Genomic DNA, 15,220 nt, shown 5'->3' with positions numbered 1-15,220 from the left:
ACTTCTTTTATATAAGAAAATGGCTGTTATTGTAGAAACAAGACTGGACTCATAAATCCCACTCAGAGATGATCCCACTACGAAGCAGAGCCTTCTCTATACACTCTTACACACTAACTTCCACTTAAGTCCAATTTTCAGGACACTAAGTGAAAATTTCCACTCAGAGTGGAAGTTAGGATTCACCTCTGTACGGGTAAGCTGCTGTGGAGAGGTTAAGGTTCATAGGTCATACATAAGAGTAGATAAGCACCGAAGCAACAGCAGTTGGGGAGCAGACTTGGCTTAAATACATTGGGTCAAATACTTGGCAGGTGCACTTGATGAAGTTTGCCCGTACAAATGGAATAGGCCTAGCTGAAACGCCAAATGGAATAGTCCCAAAAGTGCAAAACTCCACCCTTCACATCGGTCAAGCTATATAAAGCATTTTGACATAACATGATGCATTTAATCCAGGTCTGATGAAGAGGAGGAGGGTGAAGGGGAGGAAGAGAGGAACACGTTTCGTCTTACGTACCGTCTCGTCTGTACAGATGGAATGGACCTGAGTCCCGAACATCACAGAGGTGAAGATGAGGAAGAGGAGGGCCTCAAAGCACAGGAGGATGAGGAGGATGACGGTCGCAGGAGGTGAGAAGGAACTGCACTCTGGGAGTTGGAGTTCAGGAAGGGGGGGGGGGGAGGGACACAGGTTTACACTCACAGCACAGTGGAAGCAACATTTCTAGACGGGTTGATGTGGTCTAAGCAGCTGGATGCTAAGCATGCTGTACATCACAGTCTTATCAGATAGATGACTGGGACGATGCCAAAGGTGAATAAAGATGTCGGGATTCAGTTATGACGTCATTGTTTTAGCACCATCTACAGAGTTTTTAAAAACTACGGCACGCGACTTGGGTCAATGTGCCAATAAACCTTTGGGGCTTTTCAAATGGAACAATATGCAGAGTTTATATCACACACACAGACAGTCAGTCGTACACTAACTGAGCAACATACTGTGGCACTGCGGAGCTATACACGATGTGGAAACAAGGCGACTCCATATTCTCTGAGCTTCTGGGAATAAACTACCTTCACAGAACGACCGTGCACAGCGCAGTGCCAGTGACCAGAAGGAATACTGGAGTGTCAGGAAGTACAAGACGTCAAACTAAAAAGGACTGTCTTTTATGACTTTACTAGAGAAAGATTAACTAGGAGAGTTACTGGATCATTTTCCCATGAGATGGGTGGGTATGGAACAGTTTCCCATGAGATGGGTGGATATGGAACAGTTTCCCCATGAGATGGGTGGGTATTGAACAGTTCCCCCATGAGATGGGTGGGTATTGAACAGTTTCCCCATGAGATGGGTGGATATGGAACAGTTTCCCCATGAGATGGGTGGGTATTGAACAGTTTCCCCATGAGATGGGTGGGTATGGAACAGTTTCCCCATGAGATGGGTGGGTATTGAACAGTTTCCCCATGAGATGGGCGGGTATTTAACAGTTTCCCCATGAGATGGACGGGTATTGATCAGTTTCCCCATGAGATGGGCGGGTATTGATCAGTTTCCCCATGAGATGGGTGGGTATTGAACAGTTTCCCCATGAGATGGGTGGGTATTGATCAGTTTCCCCATGAGATGGGTGGGTATGGAACAGTTTCCCCATGAGATGGGTGGGTATTGAACAGTTTCCCCATGAGATGGGTGGGTATTTATCAGTTTCCCCATGAGATGGGTGGGTATTGAACAGTTCCCCATGAGATGGGCGGGTATTGAATAGATTCCCATGAGATGGGCGGGTATTGAACAGTTTCCCCATGAGATGGGCGGGTATTGAACAGTTTCCCCATGAGATGGGCGGGTATTGATCAGTTTCCCCATGAGATGGGCGGGTATTGATCAGTTTCCCCATGAGATGGGCGGGTATTGATCAGTTTCCCCATGAGATGGGTGGGTATTGAACAGTTTCCCCATGAGATGGGTGGGTATTGATCAGTTTCCCCATGAGATGGGTGGGTATGGAACAGTTTCCCCATGAGATGGGTGGGTATGGAACAGTTTCCCCATGAGATGGGTGGGTATTGAACAGTTTCCCCATGAGATGGGTGGGTATTGATCAGTTTCCCCATGAGATGGGTGGGTATTGAACAGTTTCCCCATGAGATGGGCGGGTATTGAACAGTTCCCCATGAGATGGGCGGGTATTGAATAGATTCCCATGAGATGGGCGGGTATTGAACAGTTTCCCCATGAGATGGGCGGGTATTGAACAGTTTCCCCATGAGATGGGCGGGTATTGAACAGTTTCCCCATGAGATGGACGGGTATTGAACAGTTTCCCATGAGGTGGGGTAATTATATCGCTATTTCTGACTTTTGTCGCACACCTGCCTGGTTGAAATCTGATTTTCATGTGATTGCATGCGGAGCGCTGTCCTCAGATAATCGCATGGTCTGCTTTCGCCGTAAAGCCTTTTTGAAATCTGACACGGCGGCTGGATTTTTTATTTTATTTATTTTTTATTTTTTATTTTACTAGGCAAGTCAGTTAAGAACAAATTCTTATTTTCAATGACGGCCTAGGAACAGTGGGTTAACTGCCTTGTTCAGGGGCAGAACGACAGATTTGTACCTTGTCAGCTCTGGGATTTGAACTTGCAACCTTTCGGTTACAAGTCCAATGCTCTAACCACTAGGCTACCCTGCCGCCCTCGGCGATTAACAAGAAGGTAAGCTTTATTTTGATGTATAACACTTGTATGTTTTATGAATTCTTATTTTGAGTATTTCTGTTTTTGAATTTGGCGCGCTGCAATTTCACTAGATGTTGTCAAATCAATCCCGTTAACGAGCGGGAAGGGATCACTAAGAAGTTAAGAACACAACCAGAGACCATTGTTATGGTTGACAGGAGCCGATTGAAAGATCATTGTGTTATCATGAGATCTACATTAAACCAATGTGAAGCCAGGTAAAAAAAAAAGAAAAAAAAAGGTCAAAAGCACTTACTTGTCCAATCATCTTCGAAGCAGTACAGGAAGTGGAAGACCACCATCACCAGAGAGTGGAGGGAGATGAGTGCAATGTACATCTGGAACACACAGACTCATGGTAAGACAGGGTACTACGGAACAGTTTCCCATGAGATGGGTGGGTATGGAACAGTTTCTCCATGAGTTGGGTGGGTATGGATCAGTTTCCCCATGAGATGGGTGGGTATTGAACAGTTTCCCCATGAGATGGTGATACGGAACAGTTTCCCCTTGAGATGGGTGGGTATGGAACAGTTTCCCATGAGATGGTGATATGGAACAGTTTCCCAATGAGATGGTGATATGGAACAGTTTCCCATGAGATGGTGATATGGAACAGTTTCCCATGAGATGGGTGGATATGGAACAGTTTCCCCATGAGATGGGTGGGTATTGAACAGTTTCCCCATGAGATGGTGATATGGAACAGTTTCCCCATGAGATGGTGATATGGAACAGTTTCCCATGAGATGGTGATATGGAACAGTTTCCCCATGAGATGGGTGGATATGGAACAGTTTCCCCATGAGATGGGTGGGTATTGAACAGTTTCCCCATGAGATGGTGATATGGAACAGTTTCCCCATGAGATGGGTGGGTATGGAACAGTTTCCCATGAGATGGGTGATATGGAACAGTTTCCCCATGAGTTGGGTGGGTATGGATCAGTTTCCCCATGAGATGGTGATATGGAACAGTTTCCCCATGAGATGGGTGGGTATGGAACAGTTTCCCATGAGATGGGTGGGTATTGAACAGTTTCCCATGAGATGGGCGGGTATTGCACAGTTTCCCCATGAGATGGGTGGGTATGGAACAGTTTCCCATTAGATGGGCGGGTATTGAACAGTTTCCCATGAGATGGGCGGGTATTGAACAGTTTCCCATGAGATGGGTGGGTATGGAACAGTTTCCCATGAGATGGGTGATATGGAACAGTTTCCCATGAGATGGGTGGGTATGGAACAGTTTCCCATGAGATGGGTGGGTCTGGAACAGTTTCCCCATGAGATGGGTGGATATGGAACAGTTTCCCCATGAGATGGGTGAGTATGGAACAGTTTCCCATGAGATGGGCGGGTATTGAACAGTTTCCCATGAGATGGGCGGGTATTGAACAGTTTCCCATGAGATGGGTGGGTATGGAACAGTTTCCCCATGAGATGGGTGATATGGAACAGTTTCCCATGAGATGGGTGGATATGGAACAGGTTCCCCATGAGATGGGCGGGTATTGAACAGTTTCCCATGAGATGGGCGGGTATTGAACAGTTTCCCATGAGATGGGTGGGTATGGAACAGTTTCCCCATGAGATGGGTGATATGGAACAGTTTCCCATGAGATGGGTGGATATGGAACAGTTTCCCCATGAGATGGGTGGGTATTGAACAGTTTCTCCATGAGATGGGTGGGCATTGAACAGTTTCCCCATGAGATGGGTGGGAATTGAACAGTTTCCCCATGAGATGGGTGGGTATGGAACAGTTTCCCCATGAGATGGGTGGGTATGGATCAGTTTCCCCATGAGATGGGTGATATGGAACAGTTTCCCCATGAGATGGGTGATATGGAACAGTTTCCCCATGAGATGGGTGGGTATGGAACAGTTTCCCATGAGATGGGTGGGTATGGAACAGTTTCCCCTTGAGATGGGTGGATATGGAACAGTTTCCCATGAGATGGGTGGATATGTAACAGTTTCCCCATGAGATGGGTGGGTATGGAACGTAGTTACACAAACTCTAAGTCATTTTCAGGGCATTTGACAACGTAAAAACATCTTAATTCCTAACTTTCCAATAGGTAGTGTGTGTTGGCTACTGGTCTGTGTTATTGCAGCAGGCTGAAGGTGTAATGGTGTCTAACAGTATGGAACGTTCTAGTATGTGAAGTATAGACTGGTACGTACTGTGAAGAGCACAAAGAACTTCTGGTTGTTCTCTCCCACACAGTTGTTAACCCAGGGACAGTGGTGGTCCATCTTCCTTATGCAGCGCTTACACACACTAGTATGGAGAGAGAGAACTAATTATACACACTAGACAGTGTCAGTCAGGGTTACTCTACCTGCAGTGTTGTCTGTTCTCTGGGACAGTGTCAATCAGGGTTACTCTACCTGCAGTGTTCTCTGGGACAGTGTCAATCAGGGTTACTCTACCTGTAGTGTTCTCTGGGACAGTGTCAGTCAGGGTTACTCTACCTGTAGTGTCCTCTGTTCTCTGGGACAGTGTCAGTCAGGGTTACTCTACATGCAGTGTTCTCTGTTCTCTGGGACAGTGTCAGTCAGGGTTACTCTACCTGCAGTGTTCTCTGTTCTCTAGGACAGTGTCAATCAGGGTTACTCTACCTGCAGTGTCCTCTGTTCTCTGGGACAGTGTCAGTCAGGGTTACTCTACCTGCAGTGTTCTCTGTTCTCTGGGACAGTGTCAGTCAGGGTTACTCTACCTGCAGTGTTCTCTGTTCTCTGGGACAGTGTCAGTCAGGGTTACTCTACCTGTAGTGTTCTCTGGGACAGTGTCAGTCAGGGTTACTCTCCCTGCAGTGTCCTCTGTTCTCTGGGACAGTGTCAGTCAGGGTTACTCTACCTGCAGTGTTCTCTGTTCTCTGGGACAGTGTCAGTCAGAGTTACTCTACCTGCAGTGTTCTCTGGGACAGTGTCAGTCAGGGTTACTCTACCTGCAGTGTTCTCTGGGACAGTGTCAGTCAGGGTTACTCTCCCTGTAGTGTCCTCTGTTCTCTGGGACAGTGTCAGTCAGGGTTACTCTACCTGCAGTGTTCTCTGTTCTCTGGGACAGTCCTACCATTCAAAGATATGTGCTGAGTCATCCTACCATTCAAAGAGATGTGCTGAGTCATCCTACCTACAGTGATGTGCTGAGTCATCCTATCTACAGTGATGTGCTGAGTCATCCTATCTACAGTGATGTGCTGAGTCATCCTACCTACATTGATGTGCTGAGTCATCCTACCTACAGTGATGTGCTGAGTCATCCTACCATTCAAAGAGATGTGCTGAGTCATCCTACCTACAGAGATGTGCTGAGTCATCCTACCAACAGTGATGTGCTAAGTCATCCTACCTACAGCGATGTGCCGAGTCATCCTACCTACAGCGATGTGCCGAGTCATCCTACCTACAGCGATGTGCCGAGTCATCCTACCTACAGCGATGTGCCGAGTCATCCTACCTACAGCGATGTGCCGAGTCATCCTACCTACAGCGATGTGCCGAGTCATCCTACCTACAGCGATGTGCCGAGTCATCATCCTACCTACAGCGATGTGCTGAGTCATCCTACCTACAGCGATGTGCTGAGTCATCCTACCTACAGCGATGTGCTGAGTCATCCTACCTACAGTGATGTGCCGAGTCATCCTACCTACAGCGATGTGCTGAGTCATCCTACCTACAGCGATGTGCTGAGTCATCCTACCTACAGTGATGTGCTGAGTCATCCTACCTACAGTGATGTGCCCGGTCAGGCTTGATGCTGCAGCACTTGGGACACTTGTACACCACCTGTCCCGGCTTCAGCTGAAGACTCTCGATGTACTCTTTAGTGGCATTTCCTGTTGGCACAGCTCCCTTTAGGACAGACAGAGCAGTGAGTTGACTTGATGACTTATCATGACTCACCTGTTGGTGAAATGGGGTCTACTGTTGCAGTGGTCAGGCAGTGTTATACAATGTTGATGTGCTTTAAGTTGAAGATGGTGCATTACTGTATTGGCTGCAGTCTTGCGAGCTCTGACCCAACTGCTATTTTTTTTTTTTTTACTTATGATCGACAAGAACTTTTGAACATCAGATCGGCAGTTAATGACCTCAATTCCGTCTTCAACATCGACTCATCTGCCCTGGGATATTTGCGTAATTCTGACCCAATTTTTTAGGCTATCCAAGAGAAAACGCAGGCAAGAGGCAGGAGAAGGGAGCACTCGCGAGATTAAAGCGAATAGAAAACTGGCAACCTCTGACCTCTGAATTGTGGATTTTCTATCAACAGGACTCTCGTAACCGCAATTTTCTGGGCTTTTCTGAAACTTCAGGACAAGGTAACAACACACAAGCTTTAGTGAATTATTTGTCCCAAATTACAATGCTTTTCGTTTTTTGGTTAAATATTTAGGACTAACTTATTCCTTGCCACCCATTCTGAAACGAACTGCAGCTCTTTGAGTGTTGCAGTCATTTCAGTTTCTGTAGTAGCTGCCGTGTATAGTCATCCGCATTCATTGACACACTGGCTCTACTCAAAAGCATGTCGTTAGTAAAGATTGAAAAAAGTAAGGGGGCCTAGACAGCTGCCCTGAGGAATTCCTGATTCTCTCTGGATTAAATGTTGGAGAGGCTTCCATTAAAGAACACCCTCTGTGTTCTGTTAGACAGGTAACTCTTTATCCACATTATAGCAGAGGGTGTAAAGCCATAACACATACGTTTTTCCAGCAGCAGGCCCTGGAACGGACCCTGTATGTAGCTAACTTACTTTCTCAAGTTCTTCTCATTTTTATTTCTCGTGATTTTTTTGTTTTGTTTTCTAGTACTACTGCATTGTTGGGAAAGAGCCAGCAAGAAAAGGCATTTAACAGTACTAGTACAACTGACAATGACAACGAGATACAGGTAACGAGTTCAAACAGGTGCAGTTAATACAGGTAATGAGTGGAGAACAGGAGGGCTTCTTAAAGAAAAACTAACAGGTCTGTGAGAGCCGGAATTCTTACTGGTTGGTAGGTGATCAAATACTTATGTCATGCAATAAAATGCTAATTAATTACTTTAAAATCGTACAAATGTGATTTTCCGTCTCTCACAGTTGAAGTATACCTATGATTAAAAAAAATGACAGACCTCTACATGCTTTGTAAGTAGGAAAACCTGCAACATCGGCAGTGTATCATATACTTGTTCTCCCCACTGTATGTGTGAGTACGGTCGTGTTCAGTTAGGCACAAAACAGGAGGGAAACGTTTTGAAACTAATAAAGAGGCCGCCACTACCTGAACGTATCCCAACAACAACAACACTCCTCTTTTCCTTTAAACTGTTTCAAAAGTTTTTCTACGTACGGTGTTGTGCCCGAATGAACACAACCCAGACAACGCCAGCATGTCAAGTGTTCAGTCAGCGCAGTGTGTATAGTGTGTTCAGTTTGAACAACTCACAGGGTCGGTGCACATGGCCCTGAAGTGAGAGGCGAGAGCCAGGAAGGCCAGAGTGTTGAACACAGTCCCGTTGACTAAGCTATAGGTCAGGTTTTTAGAAGGCAACAGCATGACGAAAAGCACGACAAACTCAGCATAGAACACCAGCATCCAGGTGATAACCCCGCACACGATGCCACACGCGTCCCTGAATGAACGGATAAAATCATTTTATTACACACATTTTTTTTTAAAAATACATAAAGTTGCCTCAGTTATTTGAGTAAAAAAAAAAAAAAACACAAAAAACTAAAACAAAATTCAAATATTTAATTAATAATTTTTTATGAAGTCAGCTGACTCATTTCCATTCTGGTGCTCGTTATCACCAGGTGGGCAGCTAGAATGGACAACCTGGGTAAGACGTGCTGTGCACATCAAAAAAAAGGTACTTCCTATTCAATACAAATCAGAACATACAGACAATATAGACGTAAACACAAATACATAATCACCTAGACAACTCCAGGTCAGTGATCTACCATGATCTCTCATTACAAAGACTTAGGTTTAGGGCATTTCTGGAAGATTCCTGGAATTAAGTTGAAATAAGCAAGAAAATCCAGGAATCCTCCAACCCGGGATTTCTGGAAAACTTGGGAAAGTTACCCTTTCAACGGGCGCTAACGCCACGGTCTAACAACCCAAACGTTGCATTATGGACAACTATGTTTACCGTGTGGCTCAGTTGGTAGAGCACGCTAACGCCACGGTCTAGCAACACAAACGTTACATTATGGACAACTATGTTTACCGTGTGGCTCAGTCGGTAGAGCACGCCGCTTGCAAAACCAGGGTTGTGGGTTCGAGTCCCACGTGGGACAGGTACGAAAAACCTAAGTTACTCTGGATAAGAGAATCTGCTATGAAAAAGGACCAAAATTTGTAAATCTAACTACCTGATAAACCACATGCCGCTGGGGATGTGCTGGGAGACGGGGACACACGGCTGCTCAGTCTGCAGGCAGGCAGCCTGCCTCTCCACGTCCCTGCACCTGCAACAACAACAACACCTTATTCATTCATACCTGCCGTACCAAATACATCTTGCTTTACACACATGGGTCTTGCCTTAGACCGCCGCGCCACTCAGGAGTCCTATCATCGTAATGACATGAAAACAATGGGCAGATTATTATCAATGACTGATCAACAGCTGTAACAAGTTGTCCAGTGTCGGAAATCCTCCCTGGTACCCTAGCTTCTAGAAAAGACCCACATTCACTCAGGCCCCGTAGTCACACAAACAGACCTGTGCACCGGGCTCTTCATCGTACAGACTCAGGATGGGGCCCGCCTCACAGTCACCGCATGCTGTGGGCAGAAAGGGTAGAAGAAGTGGTACGACAGTAAGAAAATACTGGCACATTCAGTGTACACTTCAGTAGAGATGGAATACTGTAACACTGTACATTTACCCCATAATGACAAAAGTGAAAACATGTTCTTACAATTTTTTGCACATTTAATTGATCATTTAATTGATCATTTAATTGATAAAATGATTTACAACCGAGTCAATACATGTTTGAATCAACTTTGGCAGCGATTACAGCTGTGAGTCTTTCTGGGTCAGTCTCTAAGAGCTTTGCACACCTGGATTGTACAATATTTGCAATTTTTTTATTTTTTAAGTTCTTCAAGTTCTGTCAAGTTGGTTGTTGAACATTGCTAGACAGCCATTTTAGTCTTGATAGATATATATATCTATATGTTTGTTTTTTTTCAAGACGATTAAGTCAAAACTGTAACAAGGTCACTCAGGAACATTCAATGTCGTTGTGGTAAACTACTCCAGTGTAGATTTGGCCTTGTTTTTAGGTTATTGTACTGCTGAAAAGGGTGAATTTGTCTCTGTGTCTTGGAAAGCAGACCGAACCAGGTTTTCCTCAAGGATTTTGCCTGTGCTTAGCTCTATTCTATTTATTTTTTTGATCCTAAAAAACCTCCCTAGTCCTTGCCGATGACAAGCACACCCATAACATGATGCAGCCACCACCATGCTTGAAAATATGAAGTGGTACTCAGCAACACGACATATTTATTTATTTTATTTAACTAGGCAAGTCAGTTAAGAACAAATTCTTATTTATTTATAATGATGGCCTACCAATAGGCGAAAGGCCTCCTGCGGGGACGGGGGCCTGGGATTAAAAATAAAAATAAATAAATACATGCAAATTAATTACTTAAAAATCATACAATGTGATTTCCTGGATTTTTGTTTTAGATTCCGTCTCTCACAGTTGAAGTGTACCTTTGATAAAAAAATTACAGACCTCTACATGCTTTGTAAGTAGGAAAACCTGCAAAATCGGCAGTGTATCAAATACTTGTTCTCCCCACTGTAAATATAGGACAAACCACACATTATGACAAGAGAGACAACACAACATGGAGACCTAAGACAACATGGCAAGGCAGCAACACAACATGGCGACCTAAGACAACATAGCAAGGCAGCAACACAACATGGAGACCTAAGACAACATAGCAAGGCAGCAACACAACATGGAGACCTAAGACAACATAGCAAGGCAGCAACACAACATGGTAGCAGCAACACAACATGGTAAAAGCATTATTGGGCACAGACAACAGCACAAAGGGCAAGGAGGTAGAGACAACAATACATCACACAAAGCAGCCACAACGGTCAGTAAGAGTGTCCATGATTGAGTCTTTGAATGAAGAGATTGAGATAAAACTGTCTCGTTTGAGTGTTTGCTGCAGCTTGTTCCAGTCGCTAGCTGCAGCGAACTGAAAAGACGAGCGACCCAGGGATGTGTGCTTTGGGGACCTTTAACAGAATGTGACTGGCAGAATGGGTGTTGTATGTGGAGGATGAGGACTGCAGTAGATATCTCAGATAAGGGGGAGTGAGGCCTAAGAGGGTTTTATAAATAAGCATCAACCAGTGGGTCTTGCAACGGTTATACAGAGATGACCAGTTTACAGAGGAGTATAGAGTGCAGTGATGTGTCCTAGAAAGAGCATTGGTGGCAAATCTGATATTGGATTTGCCCACAACATTACTTTTTGTGCTGAATACAAAGGGTTAACTGGTTTGCCACCTTTTTTGCCAGTATTACTTTAGCGCCTTGTTGCAAACAGGATGCATGTTTTGGAAGAATCTTATTCCGTACAGGCTTCCTGTCTTTTCACTCTTTCAATTAGATTAGTATTAAGGAGTAACTAATGTACCAATGTTGTACTCCTATCACAGCCATTAAACTCTTAACAGTTTTAAAGTCACCATTGGCATCATGGTGAAATCCCTGAGTGGTTTCCTTCCTCCCCGGCAACTGAGTTAGGAAGAAACGCCTGTATCTTTGTAGTGGCTGGGTGTTTTGATACACCGTCCAAATTGTAATGAAGAACTTCACCATGCTCAAAGAGATATTCAATGTCTGCTTTTTTTTAACCCATCAACCAACAGGTGCCCCTTCTTTGTGAGGCATTGGAAAACCTCCCTGGTCGTTTTGTGATTGAATTTCACTGCTCGACTGAGGGACCTTACAGATAATTGTATGTGTGCGGGGTACAGAGATGAGGAAGTCGTTCAAAAATCATGCTGAAACACTATTATGGCACACAGAGTGAGTCCATGCAACTTATGTGACTATTTAAGCTTACCATAACAAAGAGGTTAAATACTCATTGACTCAAGACATTTCAGCTTTAAAAAAAAAACAATTTGACTGACATTATGGGGTATTGTGTGTAGGCCAGCGCCACAAAATCTCAATTTAATCTGTTTAAAATTCAAACTGTAACAACTAAAAAAAATTGGAAAAAGTCAAGGGGTGTGAATACTTCCTGAAGGTACTGTACATGCACTTTATCTACAGTGCCTAATGTCAATCCAACTACTAGCCTAATTTGCTGTTAGTGTAAACATTGGAAACATTAGTCAAGATGGAAAATCTACCAGAAAACAAAAACCAAGTGATCCATGAGAACATAAAATGATTGTTCTGTGTGTCAGATGACCACTCAAGCGTGTCCAGCGCACACAATCACCTCATGGCAAAACTGTATGCAGCAGAGCAGTGTTTGTTTGCATCCCAAATGGTACCCCATTTCCAATATAGTACACTACTTTTGTCCAGAGCTCTATAGGCGGTGGTAAAAAAATAAATAATAGTGCACTAAATAGGGAACAGTTTGTCATTTGGGACACATATCCTGACTCAGTAGTATCACGGGCTCTATGTAAACGGAAATACTGCTGTGCTGGCTGAGCATTTACCCCTCACTGTGATGCCAATGACACATTCGACCTGAGGATAAACAGACACCAGGACATCTGACTTCTGTCATTTTCTGACGAAAGACTGTGCCTCCTAGTTACCTAATAAGACAACTTATTTATACAAACATACCCGTATTAGCTGCTACACACACACACACCTGTGATTAGATCACTGGAGGTGATGGGGACCATGGGGGTGATGGTGAAAACCAATGTAAAGGGCATCACTGTCGCAATATTGTAGCTGGCTTGGCCTGTGCAGAATGTCCCACGACCCTCCCACCCACCACCATCATGCTGCTAAAAGATGCGACAGTTTGGTTGGAAAGACGAACTAGCCACTAGCTAACGTTTACAAGCCAGCTGTTTTGTAAGCTACGTTAATGTTTTTTTTTTTTAACTAACTGGCTAGTTTATGTGGGTTAGTTTGCGGTTTTCCTTTTGAGTTAAACGTAGCTAACGCGTTAGAGATAGCTAACGATATGTAAAACAGAACAGCTCGTCATATACATCATTGTTATTTAACTACATAATCAGATCATATTAATTTAACAGCCGGGTAGCTAACCGCGTAAACAAATAATACTGTCTGTAGTTAGCTAATTAGCTAGCCATCTCACTACCTGGCTGGAAATGCGAGCTAGCCAACGTTAGCTTACCTAGATAGCCAACGGTAACTAGTAGCTCATTTACCTGTCTTCAACATAGACTTGTCATGCTGCGAGACTCCAAGAAGAGAACTTTGTTTAAAAAAATGATCTGAAAACAAACTGTGGTAAATGAGCTAAAATCTCGTACAAAATAGGCATGAAATGACTCCTGGTGAATCCACAGCGGAGGAACTGTCAACACCGTCCTCTCTCTCTTCCATCGAGGCGGAGAGTCACTAGTGACTCAACATTGATTCACTGTTAACTCAACATTGATTCACTGGTAACTCAACATAGTGATTCAACATTGGTTCACTAGTGACTCAACATTGAGTCACCATCAATCGATTCTTTGTAAAAATATATATATATATTTTTAAAGTAAATTTTGAAAGGGCTTTACCTGTACCTGTTTTTTCCTGTACAACTGTGGTGCTGAAGTGTATATTTAAAATGTAAAAACTTGATCGCATACAACCACCGAATTTTTCCTAATATGTGTTGCGCATTCTACATAAACATGAACTTCACTTGGCACATTCACGCTGAGTTGAGCAACACAAGGTTGTATTAAAAAGAGGTGTTGGAAGAAGTCACGTCTTCCCAGTCCGGTGGCCAGGCGTAGGAGCGGTGAGGGGGTGTTTTGGTTTCTTGGGTGCAGGGTTAGTGGGTTGTGCAAATACATTATTTATTTTTTTACCGTGCACATTTCCCTTTTCATTAAAATATATTTAATCAATAATGTGGAATTATTAACATTCTGAATTGAGAAAGGCAGCAATACACAAAAAAGCCTCAAGTCTGCCGGAAATTCACACGAAGAAGAAGAAGTGGCGCTGGCCAATGGCTGAAGAGAAGGTTCTGTTTCGCTGATCTGTAGGCGGTGGTCGTTTTTAACCGCTTCTCGTGGCTTGTTTGGTTTTATTGTTTAATTGAATGTAATTTCCTTTGAAGTTGTGGAATATTGTTTTGTGTGCAAACGGATCAACCGGAAGTTGCCTAGTCTACTGATAAACATAAACCTCCTCTGGAATCATCAATCCACCCATTTATAAACTCACACTGGACTGGATAATAACATTCCAATAGAGAAAGATAAAGGGCATTTCAATCTGAAAAGGACCCATGAGCACCAACGTGAAGTTCAGGAGCATGTCCAATTGCTTGTCAAATGAAAGCGAAGGGTCTATCGAAATTAAGTTATAATCTACATTTCTTTCAACCATTTTCCATCAACAAAAATGTGGAATAAGCAAAGGCTTTGATTTCTGGTCAAACAGATGGAAAAGGGATCTTTGAAAAACATTTACCAGAAAGAAAAAGTCTTAAAATGTATTTGAAATATATCAAAACACAATTATGTTGACGTGAATACCCCTACCAACTAATATAAACACTTAGATTTTGTTTTGGATAAATGATTTGCCTTCTGTAAACATTGCCTTATGCCTTGTAATTCCTTTACCAAAAAACCCACATATCTTTAAAGCTGCAATCAGCAGTAGAAACAATAACAAAGTGGCCTCCCCGCCCCTGGTTTCAGTAAAATACTGGGTCTGGAGAAATGTGATCGCTTTCAAATTCATAGACAGACCTAACTACGTCTTAACTATGTTATGAGGCCATATAGTGTTTGTTTACATTGGAGTAAAAACGATCTTGTATTTTGGGTTCTGATGGGGTATGACAGGTGAACTAAAGATCATGAGGTATTTGAAAGTTATTTTATTCAAGAATCAAAAAGGTACACATCATTAATTTATAAGTCCAACAAAATGGATGTGGCAACGGCTGATTGGCCAAATGGATGTGGCAACGGCTGATTGGCCAAATGGATGTGGCAACGGCTGATTGGCCAGATGGATGTGGCAACAGCTGATTGGCCATTTAAGATATTTTCACATTTCTCTCCCTCATGAGGAGGGAGGGGATAATGAAAGTTCACGGAAGGTAGACCTACCAATTAGTTATAGTGTTTTTACTGAAATCAAGTTTGTTTATGAATTATTAAAATGATTAAAACACGTCATTGAAATCGGTAACAGAGTTACCTCAAAATCAGTAATGTAATTATAG

The 15,220-nt window shown here is 43.4% G+C and overlaps 1 protein-coding gene across 1 annotated transcript; it reads right to left on the bottom strand.

The window, feature by feature from the left end:
* Nucleotides 1–504: 504 nt before the first annotated feature.
* Nucleotides 505–13,774, bottom strand: LOC139394618 (palmitoyltransferase ZDHHC3-A-like; the record flags this gene model as incomplete). The annotated part of the gene is made up of 8 exons (XM_071142717.1): nucleotides 13,548–13,774; nucleotides 9,492–9,553; nucleotides 9,139–9,234; nucleotides 8,201–8,387; nucleotides 6,493–6,617; nucleotides 4,941–5,037; nucleotides 3,008–3,089; nucleotides 505–651 (listed from the first exon to the last, which is right to left on the bottom strand). Coding segments are annotated over exons 2-8 (754 nt in total), but the record flags the coding sequence as incomplete, so codon positions are not given.
* Nucleotides 13,775–15,220: the final 1,446 nt, after the last annotated feature.

This window comes from Oncorhynchus clarkii, unplaced genomic scaffold (genome assembly GCF_045791955.1).
Source record: "Oncorhynchus clarkii lewisi isolate Uvic-CL-2024 unplaced genomic scaffold, UVic_Ocla_1.0 unplaced_contig_8311_pilon_pilon, whole genome shotgun sequence".
NCBI classification, from domain to species: domain Eukaryota; kingdom Metazoa; phylum Chordata; class Actinopteri; order Salmoniformes; family Salmonidae; genus Oncorhynchus; species Oncorhynchus clarkii.
Note: the sequence above shows the minus strand (reverse complement) of the source record. Positions and strands in the feature narration are given on the sequence as shown.